General features: G+C 44.9%; 1 protein-coding gene and 1 long non-coding RNA gene across 5 annotated transcripts in view; one reads left to right on the top strand and one right to left on the bottom strand.

Annotated features, from left to right (window-relative positions):
• ALKBH1 (alkB homolog 1, histone H2A dioxygenase) overlaps positions 1–1,537 on the top strand; it is a 9,028-nt gene extending 7,491 nt beyond the window's left edge. The window contains exon 6 of one of the 2 annotated variants that reach the window (XM_015865178.2): positions 96–1,537. In XM_015865178.2, coding sequence (XP_015720664.1) covers positions 96–513 — 418 coding nt within the window. In that variant the 3' untranslated portion in view covers positions 514–1,537. The remainder of the gene's footprint in view (positions 1–95) is intronic. The other variant, XM_015865177.2, reaches the window with a different exon arrangement.
• The window catches only part of LOC107315135, a 22,265-nt gene extending 4,437 nt beyond the window's left edge, over positions 1–17,828 (bottom strand). The window contains exons 1-5 of one of the 3 annotated variants that reach the window (XR_004307611.1): positions 17,438–17,828; positions 15,589–15,767; positions 6,189–6,420; positions 5,962–6,083; positions 2,087–3,228 (exon numbers count right to left, since the gene is read on the bottom strand). This is a non-coding gene — a long non-coding RNA (uncharacterized LOC107315135). Of the gene's footprint in view, positions 1–2,086; positions 3,229–5,313; positions 6,084–6,188; positions 6,421–15,588; positions 15,768–17,437 lie in introns of those variants that run through there. The other 2 variants (XR_004307612.1, XR_004307610.1) reach the window with 2 other exon arrangements.

Here is a 17,828-nt window from a genome sequence, read left to right as displayed (position 1 = left end):
AATACAGTTGCTGCTAATATTTGCCTGTAGTACATATAATTTTCTCTACCTTGATTTGTTTTCTTTTCTCTTTTTTATCTTTATACCATCTTTAGTTTTGGACAGTCTTCTATATTTTTACTTGGGGGCCTGAAGCGGGAAGAGGCCCCAACAGCGATGTTCATGCACAGCGGGGATATCATGGTGATGTCTGGCTTCAGCCGTCTGCTGTACCATGCTGTCCCCCGTGTCCTTCCCAACCCTGAAGGGACAGCTTTGCCTTCATGCCTCGACCAAGCACTTTCTTCAGACCTTCCTGTTGGCTCAGTCATTGAGCAAAGCTCTGATGAGGATTGGCAAGTCTGTGCTAAGTACTTGCAGTCTTCCCGTATCAACATGACTATTCGACAGGTGTTGGCTGAGGGTCAGAAATTTCCAGAGGAGTCTGGGACAGAGAGTCGGACACCCTCTGAAGACAGTCACCATCAGGAGAACAGCAGAGCCAAGAGACATAAACCAGATTTTGACAGCTGAGACCTGAAGATTGTGGTAACGTGGACTGAATGGACAACCTCAGTTGCACTAGAAGTCTTTGTCTGTACAGGCATTAAGAAACAACTGCAGAATAAAAGCAGTCCTTGCTGCTTTAAGGAAGAGGTTGGGGTTGGGATGAAGAAATAAAACAGGAAAGAAGGATAAATATAGGACTGAGACTCAGAAGATGAACTTCATTGTGGGCATTTATTATACTTGGTTCCTTTTATGATGTATTCCCTGCAACTTTCTGACCTGTTTATCAGAACCATAAGCTGGGTTCAGTTATGTTTGTAAATTATTTTGAAATAATTGGGCAGAAAGTGCTGGAAAATGATACCACTGCTGTTTATTAAAGAAGCTAATCAGGCTAGTAAAGCTCAGCTGGAGTGCAATAACAAATGCGAGGAAAAGTAGGTTGCTATGAAACCTACCTGCAGCATTTCCAAGAGAATTACTTCTACTGCAAAAACTGGTTCAGTGATCAGAAACTAGCAGCTCCCTTGAGCAACACGTGGTAAGCTTGTTCTAGCCTTGTGCTCTCCTGCCTGCTTGCAGCCCCTCAGCTGCAACAGAAAATGATCTGGAGTGGATCTGGACTTCTTGCATACCTCAGCTTTTAAAGGGAAACGACATGGGGCGATATTAGAATACCAGCTGAGTATGTCCTAAACCCCCATTCTTTCACAACTGCCTCCTTTAAGTGCCTGCAGCTGAGGGTCCTGCAGCCTCAAGCTGGCTTCTGTAAGTTACAGAATGTCTTTCAAGTAAGAGCAATGAAGTTGTAGACTGAGTACATAAAAAAGAAAATTATCAGTGAGTATCTCTGTTGCCAAAGATAAATACACTGAAACAAAGAAAAGTACTGGCTTTTGTTCTCCCTCTCCTTAAGACTCAGACCTTCCTATCGGCTTTTTAATGCAGTTTTAATTGTCGGAGTGGAATGCTCTGTCTGTAGGGTATTTTGTTGCACTTTCCAATGAATAAACTTTCTCAGCTTTTAAATTAAAGATCTCTATCAGTTTGGGGCTTTTTTTCCTTTTCTTTTTATCCCTGTTAGTTATTTCAATGTATTGTTCATGCTGCTGCATCCCTTGTACTGTTTCCTCCAGGCATCTATTAGATCTATTGCTCTGCCATCTGCCAGCTCTGGCAGAGAAGCCCTACGTGTATGTCTGCAAGGCCTCTTTGCTTAAAAGCTCTTTGGGGCATGTCGGGTAGTTTCTGAGGGGTGCGGCCTGTGGTACCCAAGTCCAATTTAGTGTGTATATGGCATCTTTTCCTCACAGGCGTAAGTGTGTTTGATCTGCTTATTTCACTGTAGGTAATTATTTGTGTGTGCATCTGTGCAGTTAATTCAATATACAATACTGCTGTGAGTTCCAGTAATTTAATGACCAAAATAATAAGATACGGTGTTCAGTATCTCACTTCCAAGTTCTGTGCCAGAAGAGTGTCTTTTCTATACCTGAGGTGGGTTTGGTGTAGTTACAGTTAAGCCCTAGAAGAATGCATACTGTTACAGAGAGAGGTTACAATATGACCAAAAGATAAATGTTAACTTGGGTCTGGGTAGGTCTCAGAGAGCAGTAGAGCTCCTTTAGTGGCTCTTGTAGGTGGGCACAGGGAGAGTAATGCTCATCTCCCTTACAGTGAGAAGGCAAACTATGTTCTTAACTCAGGAAAAAAAGTAAAAAATCTACCTACACCCTTATCACCAAAGCTTAGATCTAAGGTCTGGGCAGTTAAAAACCAAACTGGACTGTAGCAGGCTGAGGTTGAACTATCTTTATATTTTCATTTCTTAAATGTCTTCAATTCCCTACAAACATATATGGCTTGGCTTGGAAGGGACCTCAAGAATCATCAAGCTCCAACCCCCCTGCTGCAGGCAGGGCCACCAACCTCATATCTAATACTGCACCAGGCTGCCCAGGGCCCCATCCATCTGTGATCCAAGAACAAGAATCCATACTGTTTGTAACAGTAGTAAATGCTGGAAAACAGCAATAGCAATTATTGATGTCTTTTTATTGAGATGTGGCTGTGCTGAAAACATGAGTTACGGACTTGCAGTCAAGCTTATTATCTAATGCTACTGAGAAATATACTCAGTATAATTTTGTATCAAACGCCCAAAAAAAGAACCCAAAAGTGGGCATATAGAAATGACCCCAAAGAATTAAAGTCATCCATGTGTGAAGACGAGGAATATGAGGCGAGAGAACTTCCTGAATAGCTGTAAATAGCAGCATTAAGTTGGCAACTCACAGCAGAGTACAGATGGGCAAACCACAGAACTTCTACACATTATAATCCTGAGCATGGTTCTGAAAAGGAAGCATCCCTTGGATGTTGGAGTAATGAGGCTCTATCTATAAGTACTCCACTATTTTTTTTCTTCAGGGCATAATGATTAGAAACCAGTGGCCAGGTCAACACCAACAACAGGTTGTAGTATTTGCACTTTATCTGTTAAGGTTTGCAATGACCCAACAGGATTTTTCATAGCCCAAATTTTTATATGTATCAATACCGCAGATATTTGCCTCTGTTCATAGGAGTACATGCTGAGATAACCTCTGTAGTTCTTAGAAAGGAGCACTGCCCAAGTGCCACAAGCTCAAATGCTTCAGTACCATAGGTATCAGTCTTCTAGGATGCCCTGCTATGTGCAGTTGAGGGGAAGGAGAGAAGAGGTTATCTGGGCTAGTTCTGCAAGAAAATGTGTGTAATGAGCTGATTACCACATGATAATGATGTGTTTAACTCAAAGCCACCTGAAATGAAGCACCTTGTTTAGCATATGTACTCTGTTTATTGTGTGATCTATAGATAAACTATCTGTCCAAAAGATAAAAACAACTAGTCATACATTTTTTTTAATATTCTACAGTAAAGGAAAAATAAAATCTGCAGTAAAGAGGTAACGGCCTGTACAAACTTGGCATTTCAGTCCTCCTGGTAGTACCGTGCTAGAGAAATCCACTGTTATAAACTGGGCTGCACAGTGGTGCCCAAGACAGATTTACTACATGTCCTTTTCTTGGCAACCAGGCAGTAACTTACTGACAATGCAGTCCCTAGAGCTGTGCCTGCTGCCTTAAAGATTCTGCTTCTAGGTATTTTTCCTTTGAGAGCTTGTTGACATTTTCTTCCCCTCACTGTTCCACATCAGATAATTCAGCAGATAAAAGATGGACCTAAGGAGTAAAATGGATCTAACCCCTGCTGTTTGTGCTCTGCTGAGCTAGTATATGGGAGAAGCTGGTAGAATGGGAATAAGCTAGTTGGTAGGAAATACCCACATAGCAGCACAGTATCTCAGTCTTACTGCCATGCCTGTAAGTCCAGGTTGCATTTTACCAACTTCGGACAAGAGCTTGGATTTATATTCACTTACGTAGGCCACTGCCATTCTCTGCATCACAGCTCAAGCAGGACGGATTTAACACAAAGAAGAAAGTAATTAGTGACAAGAATTATTTCTATTTAATTAGGATAAAAAATTGAGTTAAAACACAGTGTGCTCTAAGCTTGCTGTAGTTCTGATGAAATCAGAAGACTTGCCTACATCTGAACATGTTACCTCAAAAAGTCAACAGATGTACACAGAGTGTGGGAATTAATGATCCAGAAAAGTAAGTTGCTGGAGGCCTCAAAAGACCACTACATTAAGAAAGCCTTGATAGAAGACTGGTGACATTCACTCACACTCTGCCAGTGCCTCTATTCATCCTAATAACCAAATCTGGTACAAGTAGCACAAGATGCTGTTGACACAGTTATAACACAGTACAAAATAAGTTTAGCTATTTATACTTAGCAAATGACAATCACAAGTACCTTAACAAAATAATTTTCCTGTGCAAATAATGGAAGACTGCCTAATAATGCTACGTATGCTATAATGGAGTTGAGATCAAAGTTGCCATTGTGCAAATTACAGCCTAAATCATCCAGACTCTTTTCCTTGCATCAATTGATATCTGTAGTCCATGGACCACAGAAACAGTGGTCTCAAGGCACCTCTAGAATTGTCTAGTCCAACCTCCCACTAGAAAGAGTGCTGTTGCCAACAGATGATCCAACAGACTTTGAAACCTTCCACTATGACGACTGCCATTTCTTTCAGTAACCTGTATCAGCACTGCCCTCTTCACCTTATGAAGAAGAGTTGTCTTATATCCTGCCTGAGTTTCCCAAAGCACAATTCCCTTGCTTTTTTCTTACCATCTACTACTACCACTAAGAATTTGGCTCCACCGCTTTGTAGCTCCTCAGCCTTAGCCTCCTCTGTGCCACACAGAAGGACTCAATACCCACAACATTTACTTGTACATCATGTGCCCTGTGTCCCTGGCTCCTTAGTAACCCTTCTCTACACCTTTTCCAGTTTCAGGTGGTAGACCAGCCTCTCAGCTAGTGCCGATTTCTGTTACAAACAAGGTGCCAACAACAAATGAATGACTGAATCCTAGTTCCCAAACCCACTAGATTCACTTAAATCCATTGGATCCTAGGGTGTTTTGCTTTTGGAGTGCCCATGAGCAAAGGAACAATCTGAAGTGTCAGAGTAATTCTAGCCCAGTTACCTCTATCCCAATCCAGTTCTTGCTATTTTAAGTGTAAGACCCATCTTAGGAGGCTCTGACTATGGTCAAGACCATTACTCTTTGGAAAGACACGTGCAAGGCCAATTTATAGCAGAATGTGCTAAAACTGAAATAGAATTAAAGCAAGGTACAATGAAACATTTGCCAGATGTTTCTATTCAAACTACACAGAATAAGAAGTGAATCAGGTAAGAAGACGCTGTTTCTTTATTCTTTCGTGCTGGGAAGTCAGCGCTTCACACTGGCTTTTAGCTTCCTTCTAGGTGAATTTAAAACTCATTCTGTATTTACTGAGAAAAGCCAGAAGAATCAATAAAGGGCTCGGCTTTCTAGACCTGATCTTCTCACCAATCATTTCTGTCTCTGTTCTGTGCTAAGGGCTCAGATAAGAAGGCTTTGTTTTTGTTTTCATTCTCCTTAATGGATAGGTTTCTTAATTACAATAGGGGAAAAATGACTGCAATTTTGCAGTGGTAAATTAAAACCAAAATGAGGTAGCAAAGAGCAGGGTCTGCAGGGGAGGGGTGCAATCAGAAACAGCTATTGATTCTGAAATGATGGAGGAGGCCAGGGGAGAGCGCACAGACTGGAAAGGAGACTCATCTTTCAAGTGCTGTTCTTGCATAAAAACAATCAGTCCAAGCAGCGGTGCTGGTTGTTGTTGAAACTTTAACGCTAGCTTTGTTTTCAAACAGAGTTTAAATTCTGGAAAGAGCTGCTCCTGGATATCAAACTGAAGTGCAGGACAGATATTTCTAAGCCCTTCCTGGCTGTCATTGTGCTCTAGGAGAAATCTGGATTTGGCACAGTGCTTGGATGCTTCGATACTTACCTTGGCCAAAAGTGGAATCAGTCTGCAGATATCTCCCTTATCATCACAGGAGTTTTATGCAGCAGGGCAAGTCTTATATAGTCTTATCACTACTGCTGCCTAATTCGCTGTCAGTTCTTCTCCTAGGACAAAACAGTAGGAGAGAAGTTACAGGAAAGGAGGATTCTAGGTGAGTAAACATAGGAAGTGAAGATACAGCATGCTCCTGATCCCTCTGGCCTACTTACCCCTTTCCTGTAGCTGCAATGATCACTGCATGCTTTTTAGGGAGCAGCAGAGGCTGCTTAATACTGAAGGCTGCAATCCCTGGCTCCACAGACCTCTAATGCCTCCTTTCCATATTATTCACCCAGGAAATGCTATTTTTTCAGGTGACATGGAGCCTACCAAGTAACTCTGCATCCCATCCTTTGATTAAGTGTCCAGGTACTCGGTGTTTTTATCACTGGATATTATTTTCTGCAACAGAAAAGCAGGAGAGAGAGAAAGAACAACATTAGTCAGAGTTATTTAATTGAGATCTAATAGACAAGGTCAGTGCTAAGCCAAGAACAGATAGCAGAAGCCTCCCATGATATATTTTTATGATTACATGTTTGTAGCACACAGACTGATCTATTATTGGTTTTTACTATGAAAAATTTAGCTATTACCTGGAATATATTCAAATCTATTTTGCATTATTTCCTTGCTTTTTCATTTAAAAATATGTTTCTAATGAGACCTCATGACTGTGTGAATTAGCAAGTCTCTGCTGAGTAGAGAAACTGTTTCACCTTGCAGAACTGCAGCTATATGTTCTTCTGCCAGACCTCTGCAAGATGACAGCGCCTGTTTATCTGAGTCCAGCACAGTTTTCTGTGCTTGAAACAAAAACCCTTAAAGGGAAAAGGTGGACACTCAATTGGCATGTGCTACAACAGGCACATCTGTGAGGAAGAGAACTGAACCATTCCCTCTAGTAGTGCTCTGCACATCTGTAATGTTACAGTGCAACAGAAGGAATGTGATGTTCTACAGCACCTCTCTGGTATCCTGTGCCACTTCAACCTTCAGGCTGGCGGGACCACCTACTTGCTTTATTCTTTCCAAAATTTGCATACAAGTCTGCAGAAGATGCATCAGTGCTCCTCTCCAGCCCAATCATTTCCAGACATCTTAGGCTACAAAGCCTCACAGACATGTGAATACTAAACCTGGAGAGCTGATGAAAGAGTAAAGTCCTCTGAAGATGAAAGGAATAAGGTCTCCAAGGAATGCATCTTGGGATATCTATTCCCTGGAAGATGCAGCTCTACTTTCTTTGCCAGGACCTGTAGCACGGGACATGGTCTGATTCAACTCAGTAAGAGCAGACAACACAGTCTGTATAAGCATCACAGCGAACATGAATACAGTAGGTGCAAGGAAGCATTCTCTTCTGGTGCACAGTTACCTTGTGTCTACCTTAAAGTCTTCTAGTACCTACCACTGGAGAGCTTCAAGCTCCTACTGCTGCTGTGGTTGAAGCTGTTCACTGTGAGCACCTCTCTTGCAGCATGGGTGCAGGGTCCTCCAACTGACAGCTCTCTGCACACACACACTATGTACCGAAAAACTGCCAGCTGGCTCACTTCACTGCTCCTGAGAACACTGTGTGGATGATGATGTATCGTAGCAGTTCAAACTACAGTGCTTACATTTCTGTGCTGCACCAGCAACTGGTGTGGAAGGTGCCCAACTAGTGACCCTCTTTCACTACACCCCCATGTTCACCACTTCTCCAGTCTAGAGAGAGAGTAACACAGCCCTCAAACATTCTTATAAGAGCAGGAGTGAGTCCAGGCCTTCCAGAACAACATGCAAACATTATTGCCTGGGAGCCTGGTGTCTGGCATGGAAAGGAGAGGAGAGTGCGGTCGCCATGGTAATGCTGTGCCTCATTTAACTGCAAAGCAACCCCTTGTGTCCTTACACGCAGCCATTCCTGCACATCTGCCCTGTGTGCAGCACAGGCAGCAGACAGCACATGTAACCAAACACACACATTGTTTCTCTGCCCCTGGCCACCCCACACAGGGAGGGCACGGATACATTGTAACACCTCCGCTACCCCTCATGAATGACGCAGACAACATACACTTGCTGAGCCATACACATTCTCTCAGCTCTCTCCCATTCACGCGCTCTGTGCCTCAAGAGAACCAGACAGGCTTTCGGTCTCAGTTCCTACAGCTATAGGTCCCTCTGCTGCGTAGGTGTAAGATGCTTTATAAGCACAAAATCAATGCACAGCCTGCCAGCCACCAAAAGCTGGCACAACACCTGCCTATAGATCTTGTGCAGTTTATTCTTGGATGCATTTTGTTTCGATTCCACGACATGAGCACAGAATAAATTGAACTTTGTATTATTTGCTTTCCTCTGTTTCTCCCTGAGAGAAAAAAGGCCCCAAGACACTGATCAAGACACAAAGCCATATGCCTCTGTGCAGTACAAAACCCAAGGGAAGCTGGTGGTCAGGTCACTTGGTGCTCCTGACTGGACCACGCTGCTCACATTTCTTGGCAGTTAACTACAGGAAATCAACATTAATCCTGTTTCTCCTCAATGTACCCCATGGGTCCCTGAAGGAAAGTCCAACTCCCTGTTGACAGCAGGGAAGCAGGAGCACAGCAGCAACTGATTTCATAACACAGCAGGAACAAAGTAGGTAGAAACTGTGAGCTGCATCCCTAAACCCCCTGCCATGCAACAGTCAAGGTATTGATTTCAGGTAACAGTCATAACAAATCACTCCAACTCAGCTTTCATTTACACCACCAGGCAGCCTGGAGACATATCCACAGATACCAGTCACAGCATATTCCGTGTGTTCTTCAAGAAGGTGCCAGCATAGCTAGAGCTTGGGCAGTACCACTGTGGTGGACACAAAGCAGCCCTCACTGAGTTCAGACAGCAAGTGGAAACTCCTCAAACATACCTAGGTGACAGCTCCAGCTAACAGGGCCTGTTGGCCCCAGCAGGCATCAACTTGCTGGAGCTTGAAGTTTCCATATCACACAGTACCAGTGTCCTTTTCTGCCTTGTGTTGGAGAGTTTTAACCAGCACTTGGCAAATGACAAGCACCTAGCAAATGATGAAGTAGCTCATACCGTGACATCTACTAGGGTCCAAGCAGTTGCTAACAACCATGTTCCACTTGCCGCTACTTAGCTCGTGTGCTCTACACAAGCTCTACACAAGACCTCTAAAATGCTCAGAAAACTGCCTCAGGTAATGTCTCCTTAGACTGCAGGCAGGATGCCTGCCCATAGCCTGTTGGATCTATCCTGTTCTTTGTAATCATCTCAAGCTCCCCACACTTACTTCAGCTTACTCTTGAGATTCCCTGCCCCTCCCAAAAGCACTCCAACACGAACATCCTCAAGCCAGAAGGCCCTAATTGAGTGTGATCCAGCTAATGGAAGAGTGATCTGATGTACTTGTTCAAGCACATGGCTGAAGCAGATTTCCCTACCTGGCTGCTCAGGTGTCCCCAATTATTGCAGTACTGGTCAGGATTACACAGCAAATCCTCCCCTCTCTACAAGAAGTGATAAGCACATAATTCACATGCCCATGCATCTCCTTTCTCTGTCCACTTGCATCTTCACTACCTGTATGCCTGACTATGCCTGACCTCGGGTACCTCTCAGGAAGCAGAGGCCCCTTATTGCAGCCCCACACAGGAGGCAGAACACGGGAAGGGTCCCTGCTGCCTGCAGAACCTACAGCCAACCAAGCTGGGACTGCTCTGGTACAGAGAAAGGCATCTAATGCCTGAGCACACACTTCCCCCTTATGGCTATGTCTGATATAGCAACTGCTCAGACCTGCAGAACCTTCACCAGGCTTGTGATCTTCCCATGAATATCAACGTTTCCTATAGTTGTTTCTTACACTTGCCACACGCACATCTCTCTTCTGCACTTCAGGAACTGCAGCCTCCTATTCCAGTCAGAGGACAAAATGCCCAGTCCTGACTCCTAGATAATAAACATGTAATGCTTGTTGCCACTAATTCCCCAGCTGATCAAGCTCTCTGCCAGCCTGACTGACTTAGCTGGATCCCACAGTGTTCCTCACAGCCTTATCTATCCACCCTTCTTCTATGACTTTCTTTATGGCACCTCTTCAATGCAAAATGCCTAGGTGAGGAGCTGTGATTTACTTCCCTTAAGTTAAGGCATGTTCAAAGGTCACATTCCTCTACAGACTTGTACCAAGTGCTCAAAGTGCTCCCAGCTGATGAGAATTACATTATACCACAATCTTCACGGTCGGAAACTGGGGGCTACAGGGACATGGACTTGAAGCAAAAAGTCTGAGCCATGGGACCAGGGACAGCGGCTGCAAAGGAGAAGGCTTCAGCAAAGGAGAAGCATCCTCTCATACATGCTACAACCAAGGGGCTGCAAAAGTCAGGGGCTGGCACAGCCTTTCACAACAGGAACAAGCATAGACACCCTCCCAAGTGACACTGCCACTTCCACTCCCCTATCAGTAGTGTCAGTGGCCTACAAGGGCTTTTAGTTCTGCTCTTCACATAGGACCAGGTGAATAAGGGGGAACTTGACCAGTTTTCTGTGGTACCAACAATATTGTCAGAACAAGGAGAAACAGCTGCAGTTCTCCTATAAGTCAGCCACAGCACCCTGTGCCAGGCTCAGTGCTTTTACCCGTTTCTCAAAGCGCTTGCAGCTACTGATAAGGAAAGGCCACATCTGTTCTGAACTTGTTTGCCAGCGTATCAGTGGGAGGAGCGTTTGGCTTCTCTTCCATACAGCTAAGTCTTAGGCCCAGACTATCAAAAGCATTTAAGTGCCTAAAAAGAAGTTAGGAATTAAACTATGATGAGGCTCTGGGTCCTAATGAGGACACAGTTATATTGGTATTGAATGGTTTTTGCTGATTTGGCTGACAGTGCTTGGAAAAGTTCTGCTAAAAAAAAAAAGCACCCTATTCTGCTGACATAAGCTGCCTGCACATAAGGAGGGCTTCACTGGTACAACTCTGCTGCTACAGCGATATCACACGCATTTACATGTAAATTAGGGCTTTGTTTATTATACAGCACAGATGCAGCCTTTCATTTCATCTTCCATGGAGAGGGTAATGGTCTCACTAAACTCATTTCATGGACTAAGAAAGCAAGCCACGAAAAATAAAAGATAAAAATCAACTCATTGGCTCAGTGACAGCCGAAAAAGCACAGAACCTGGTCACTGCCTACAGGAACAGGACCTAACTTAATGCTAGAGCTGGGGAGATAAGTGAGCATGCCATTAAAAAGGAGCCCACATCACATCAAATATGCAGGATCAAATCCTGTGTTTGAGGTGGGGGAGCTAATAGTGAATGCTCTAGGGAACCCCAAAACTGAAAAGAGACTGAGGCCTATTTAGACGCAAGAAGCACTATCAACAAGGAAATGAATCCGAGACCTAAGGACAGTTTCTATCACACTGCTTTACCACTCACCAAACCAAGCAGCCATCAGCACAAGTGACAATGAATGTCCATGGAAGAATATGAAAGCTGGGGCAATACAGGTGACTAACAGTGTACCACAGGAACCACATAGAAGACCAGAAGCTGCTGTAATTACCACACTTCCAACCATTGTTTTGAGTATATACACGCTTATTTCACCCCCATTCTGCCAGTACTCCTGCACCTTGACCACAGACTTTGTCAGACCATACTGCCGTTAACAAAACATGACAAGAACGATGATAAAATAATGGGTTCCACCTCAACTGTCCATTCCCAAACCTGCTACTCCTGCTCTTTTAACACAGCTCACTGTTTTTGCTGGGATAGTTTTAACTCATATCAACTCTTCTCAGTGGTAAATGCAAGAGTTCCAGGAACTACAGCCTTTGTTGGTGCTATAGTGCTAGAGAGAGACCTGAGAGAGGACACATCTCCACGTAATTCTGCTGTGATGGCATAAGAAAAGATTCAGACTTAAGGCTCCAGAAAAAAAGCAGGTGTTGCCAAGGGCTGGACAAAACAGTGAATGTATGTGAATGTTATTGCTGACCTTAAGTCAACTGCAACCTACAGTTCAGCTCTGCTAAGGAGAAATGTCATTCTCCACTCTACAGCACTACACAAGTCACTGACCAAATGAAAGGCAAACATCCACAAGTCTGAACAGGGTGGATGAAGGAACAAAGTTATGAATGCTATTTTGCACTGGAGTCTTGAAAATTGGGGATGCAAAGAAAAACAGATAAATCACAAGGAAAGCTCCAAACAAGGCTAGGATGATCTTGGCAGTCAGCCCCAATTGAAACTTGCAGAATAACACACCTTTGGTATAGTTAGTTGCCTACTTCTTTCTTAACTGAAGGATTAAAGCTGTACGTAAAAGGAATAATAACTGTAGGTGGTTAAGTAGGTGGTTAAAGTTATTAATCTCTTCTAATATACTGGATTCCCTCCCATGCCTAGTTTTGCTGGCCAGCAGCCTGATCCTACACACGTCATCTACCCCATCCTACATTAGTTTTATTACAGCTTATCAGACTCATATTCATATACATATTTCAGTACCTACATCCTCTCAGTCCTCTTGCATCTCCAGTCACAAATCTCCCACCGTGACATCTTTCCCGTTTTAATGCAAGCCTGGCTAATTTCTCTGGACAAACCTACTGGGCAGCAAACAATCCACATTTACAAATTCTGATCCAAACCAGCGTGTGAAGAGGTGAAAAGGTGAAAGAAAACCTGTGGTGATCTTAGAACTGTGGCATTCACCACAGAAGGCCTTAGGGAGTGAGAGAATCTTTCCAGAAGCAGAAACATAACTGTCAGCTAAGCTAAATTTAAACCAGCTAATTTAAACACTGCTAAAATAAATAAAGAAAGAAATAAAGGAAGGATGGAAGAAAAAGAGCTGTACTTACCTGCACTTGCCTGCCTCAGCAGAAGGAAGCAAACCATTGTGAGAACTCAACATTTTTCTAAGCTGAGGACAGAATGGTCACTCACACACCAGACCAGCCAATCTCCCAAACAAGTATCGTTCCTTCTTAAGGCCTACTCCAAGGCCCCTCCAGCTTTCCATGAAATTTAGCTATTGTCTTGACAGATTCTCCTGGGACACTCTTATTGCTCTGTGTTTTCTTAAACTGCTATTTAATTAGCTATGAGATCCCCAAAGACCTTTCCATGCTCCTTCTGATTCTTTCCCTAAACTTCAGACACACGTTCTGCCATTCAGACTCAAGCTAAAATTTGGTGCCTCCCCGTAGTTATTTCCTTACACAGTTCAGTGTAAGGTTCAGTGCTAAGTTACTGAAACTGTAAAAGAAAAACAAGAAACAAAACCAATACCCACCATACACACACAGCACTACATAGGTCTGCCCGAACTGTAGCCTTTTCAATTACACCTTCAGCAGTGAGTTCATGTTCAGTTCAGTTTGTGCCTGGAGACTGAAGATGAAGGAGAGACACTTGGAGACTGGGGACTGTCCCTTTCCAAAGCAACCTACCTGCTACTAACTGCCTTGACTAACTACTTATTCTGTCCGAATTGCAAATGTGAAAACTGAAGAATTAGGCTCATTTCTGACTACAGCCACCTCGAGACGTTCAATTGAGATTCCCCATAGAGCTGACTTGATTCACATAACTAGTTTTGTCTCAGCTGTCAACTCCTTTGTCTAATGAAAGTACAGCCCTCAGACATAAGTTCTGATAATCTCTAATTACTGTAGAAGGAAGCCCCAAGTTCTGTTTGGGACACTGATACACCAAAATTTTCCTGCTACCTTACAGTGTCCCACTGGTTACCCAACTGCTCCTTCCTGAGTTTGTTTTATGCTGTCTCCAAACTTCACAACTCTGCCCTGTGATCCCCAAACCTACAGATGATTCGCAACTGTATGCATTGACTCATGCCAGTGATGTAAGCTCTCTGTCGATATGAGCTTCGAGTGCAGCAATCCCTGACTGACTTGTTACTTGTGGTGTACTCTTCCATTTGACTCATTTCATTTTTCTCATACAGTTTCTTGCTTCATTCAGATGGCTCAGTAAGACTGTTTGCAGTGCCAGCCCACAGGAGGGGAATCATAGAATCATTAAGGTTGGAAAAGACAACATAGATCATCTAATTCAACCATCAACCCATCACCATCATGCCCACTAAACCATGCCCCTAAGTGTCACATCTACACTTCGCTTGAAAACCACCAGAGACAGTGACTCCACCACTCTTGGCAGCCTGTTCCAATACCCCAACACTCTTTCTGAGAATAATTATTTTTCTAATATTCAACTTGAACCTCCACTGGTGCAATTTAAGGCTATTAACCCTCATCCTATCCCTGTTACCTGGGGAAAAAGACCAGCCCCCACCTCACCACACCCTCCTGTCAGGGAGTTGTAGAGAGCAATAGTCTCCCCTGAACCTCCTCATCTCCAGACTAAACAATCCTAATTCCTTCAGCCATTCCTCTCAAGGCCTGTGCTCCAGACCCTTTGCCAGTTTCATTGCCCTTCTCTGGACACACTCCAGGACCTCAACGTCTTTCTTGTAGTGAGGGGCCCAAAACAACACAGTACTTGAGGTGTGACCACACCAGTGCCACATACAGAGGGATGATCATCTCCCTTGTCCTGCCAACTGCACTATTTCTGATACAAGCCAGGATGCCATTGGCTTTTGTGGCCACTCGGGTACATTTCTGGCTCATGTTCAGCCAGTTGTCAACTAACACCCTCAGATCCTTTTCATCCATTCAGATTTCCAGCCACTCTGCTTCAAACCTGTAGCAACGCATAGAGTTGATGTGACCAAAGTGCCACTTGGTCTTGTTGAAGCTTAGAAATTGAACTCAGTCTATCAATTCAGCCTATCCAGACCCCTCTGCAGGGCCTTCCTACTCTTAGGCAGATCAATAATACCTCCCAACTTGTTGTCATCTGCAAACTTACTGAGGGTGCACTCCATCCCTTCATTACCAATCAAGATATTAGACAGGGCCAGCCTCAGTACTGACCCTCAAAGAACAGCACTCATGACCATTTGCCAATGGATTTAGCTCCATTCACCACCACTCTTTGGGAGCAGCTCTCCAGCCAGTTTTTACTCAGCTAAGAATATAACTGTTTATAAGCCATAGGCTGTCAGACGGTCCAGGAGAATGTGGTGGGAGACAGCCAAGGGCTTTACAAAGGTCTAGCTAGACTACATCTGTACCCTTTCCTTCATTCACTAGGCAGGTTGCCTGCTCACAGAAGGAAATCAGGTTGGTCAAGCAGGACCTGCCTTTCATGTACTCATACTGGCTAGATCTGATCCCCTGGCTGTCCTGAACACGCCAAGTAATTGCACTCAAGACAATCTGCTCCAAGACCTTCCCTAGTACCAAGGTCTGGCTGACAGTTGCCCTGTAGTTCCCCAGATCCTTCTGCCCCTCCTTATAGATGGGCATCACATTAGCAAATTTCCAGTCATTTGAGACACCCACAGTTGACCAGGATTGCTGATTAATGATGGAAAGTAGCTTAGCAATCACTTCCGCTACCTCCCTCAGTACCCTCAGGTGGATTCCATCTGATTCCATGGACTTGTGACAGCCTACCTTGAGTAGTGAGCTGCTGTTTCCTCCTGAATTATGGAGGTGTTATTCTCTTCCTCATCATCATCTTCCAGCTCAGGAGGCTGAGTACTCTCAGGATGGTAATCACTTCTTTTTTTTTTTTTCCTGGAGTCTCAGCAGAAGCTTCCTGTTCAAGCAGTCTGGTCTTTTCCTGTTTGGACCTAAAAGGAAGTTCAGAACTTGAATTTGTTCTGAGTTTATTTGGATCATCTTCTGTGCAGCCATGTAGACAAAGGACACAAGCTGCAATCATCTGTAAACACAGAAACCTCACACGTCACACTGAGCCTGATCAGAGCTGCCCACAGGCATAACACCAGGAGCTCTATGGGATGTGCTTGATGCTGTCTATGGCACCAGCTGTGCCCTGTGAGGCATCCCCATGCTGGGACCTGTCCTCATGGACATCCTGGGCCCTTTTGTCACAACAACCCCAGGGTGAGCGTGGCTTTCCCTCACCCTGCTCTGTACCAGAAGGGGAAAGGTGTCCTTCAAGCACCATGCTAGCCTGGTTCACTGCTGAAGTCAGCGTGCGTCTGAGGCCCAAGCGCAGCTCTCTGCTCCTTCTCCAGAAAAATCTCAGCAGCAAGAGTGGTCCATGAGCTTCACCAACAGCACTAACTGCACATGCAATGAAGAAACTCCACTTGGCGCAAGTAGCCAAAAGCTGAACATAGGTTTTGATCACTAGAACCTTCCTAGCAGCACCAGCTTTGCAGTCCTGCCTTGTAATATGAGAGAGGGGACATGGCCCATCCCATCCTGGCTGCTGGCTTTGTCACTGCTTACTGAAACCGGCTGAAGAAAGGATGTTTCTCGGACAAGTCTGTACCCGCTCCAGTGGCAGCCACAGCCTGCAACAATAGGAAGATGGCCTCACACAGAGCTAACCCTTTGTGGACCCACACCCAGCCTGGACTTGCTATCCCTGAGCTGGTGTTTGTATCCTCATTATGAAAACCTCTCGTGTCCACAGGTGACTCAGAGATATGAAGCATGTTGGACACGTTGCTCCGCCCATAAATGGGCTGAAAGAAGCTGTAAAGCTCTCCCAAGCCTTCCTCGGGAAAGAAAAATGAGTTCCACAGAAACTAATTAACTTTTGCTAAGAACCCTATGTTCATATCCAGCTTGCAGTGAGATTCATGACAGGGGCCCCAGGATGCAACTATAACACAGAAGGAACAAAGAACACAACCACTATCAAAAATAGCAAATTTGAGAGAAGAGGATGAGACTGTTTGCTCAAATCCACCTCCCTGCTGGCTTTGTGTTGTGCTGAGATTTACTGCGGTTCTTTCCAATTACATTCTAGTAAATACCACGGCCCTTCCCTCTCAATTACTCAGGAGAAACCAAAGGTCAGACTCTTCTACCTTTCCAGTATTTACTTAGGCATGTTAGTGTTATTGCCCTCCTCCTACCAGCTGTTAGGTGGTGTGCTTTTATTTTCGTGGGAGTTTGTTTTTGTTGGTGACGCCAGTGAAATTTGGGAATCAAAGCTGCCAACCCAGATGACAGGTAGAAAACCAACACCGCTTCATTGCAGTGCTGGGCTCATTGGCAAGCACTCCCACACCTAGTGTGCATAGCTGTGATCCAAAGCACAGAGATGTTAAACATTTTAACATGGGAATGTCCATTCAATTTCTATAAAGCTTCTGCCTATTAATGGAGTCGCCGTACATATCACAACAGACCTCCTCACAGAATCACAGAATGACCCGGGTTGGAAGGGACCTCAAGGATCATGTAGTTCCAACCCCCCTGCCTGGCAGGGCCACCAAACATACACCTTTACTAGATCAGGTTGCCCAGGGCCCCGTCCAACCTGCTCCTCAGTCACTGCTTGGTGGATCTCAGCCCGGAGCTCTCCCACCACAGCGCTCACTGACGCCTTCGTTTGTCCTTCAGGAAGGCCGCTGTGCCCCAGCCCGAGTCCCGCTCAGCAGGGCAGCCCGCAGGTCCCGAGGGAGCCCATTCCCTCATAATCTCTCTCACTTAGAACGATAAGAGCTGTGCACAGCGCTCACCGGGCACAGCCCGCCCCCCCTGCATCGATCATGGCACCGCTTAGAACTGCAGGCACCGACTGGAGCAGGTGCCCACACGGCCGACCATCGCTGGGCCATCCCGCCCTGCCGTCCCATTGGCCGCCGCCTCAGGCCGAGCCTCTCCCCTCCCCTCGGTTCCCCGCTGGCTGCCGGCAGTGCCGCGCTCCC

The sequence above is a fragment of the Coturnix japonica genome, chromosome 5 (assembly GCF_001577835.2).
Source record: "Coturnix japonica isolate 7356 chromosome 5, Coturnix japonica 2.1, whole genome shotgun sequence".
Taxonomy (NCBI): Eukaryota; Metazoa; Chordata; class Aves; order Galliformes; family Phasianidae; genus Coturnix; species Coturnix japonica.
This window is presented reverse-complemented; position numbering and strand designations above follow the sequence as displayed.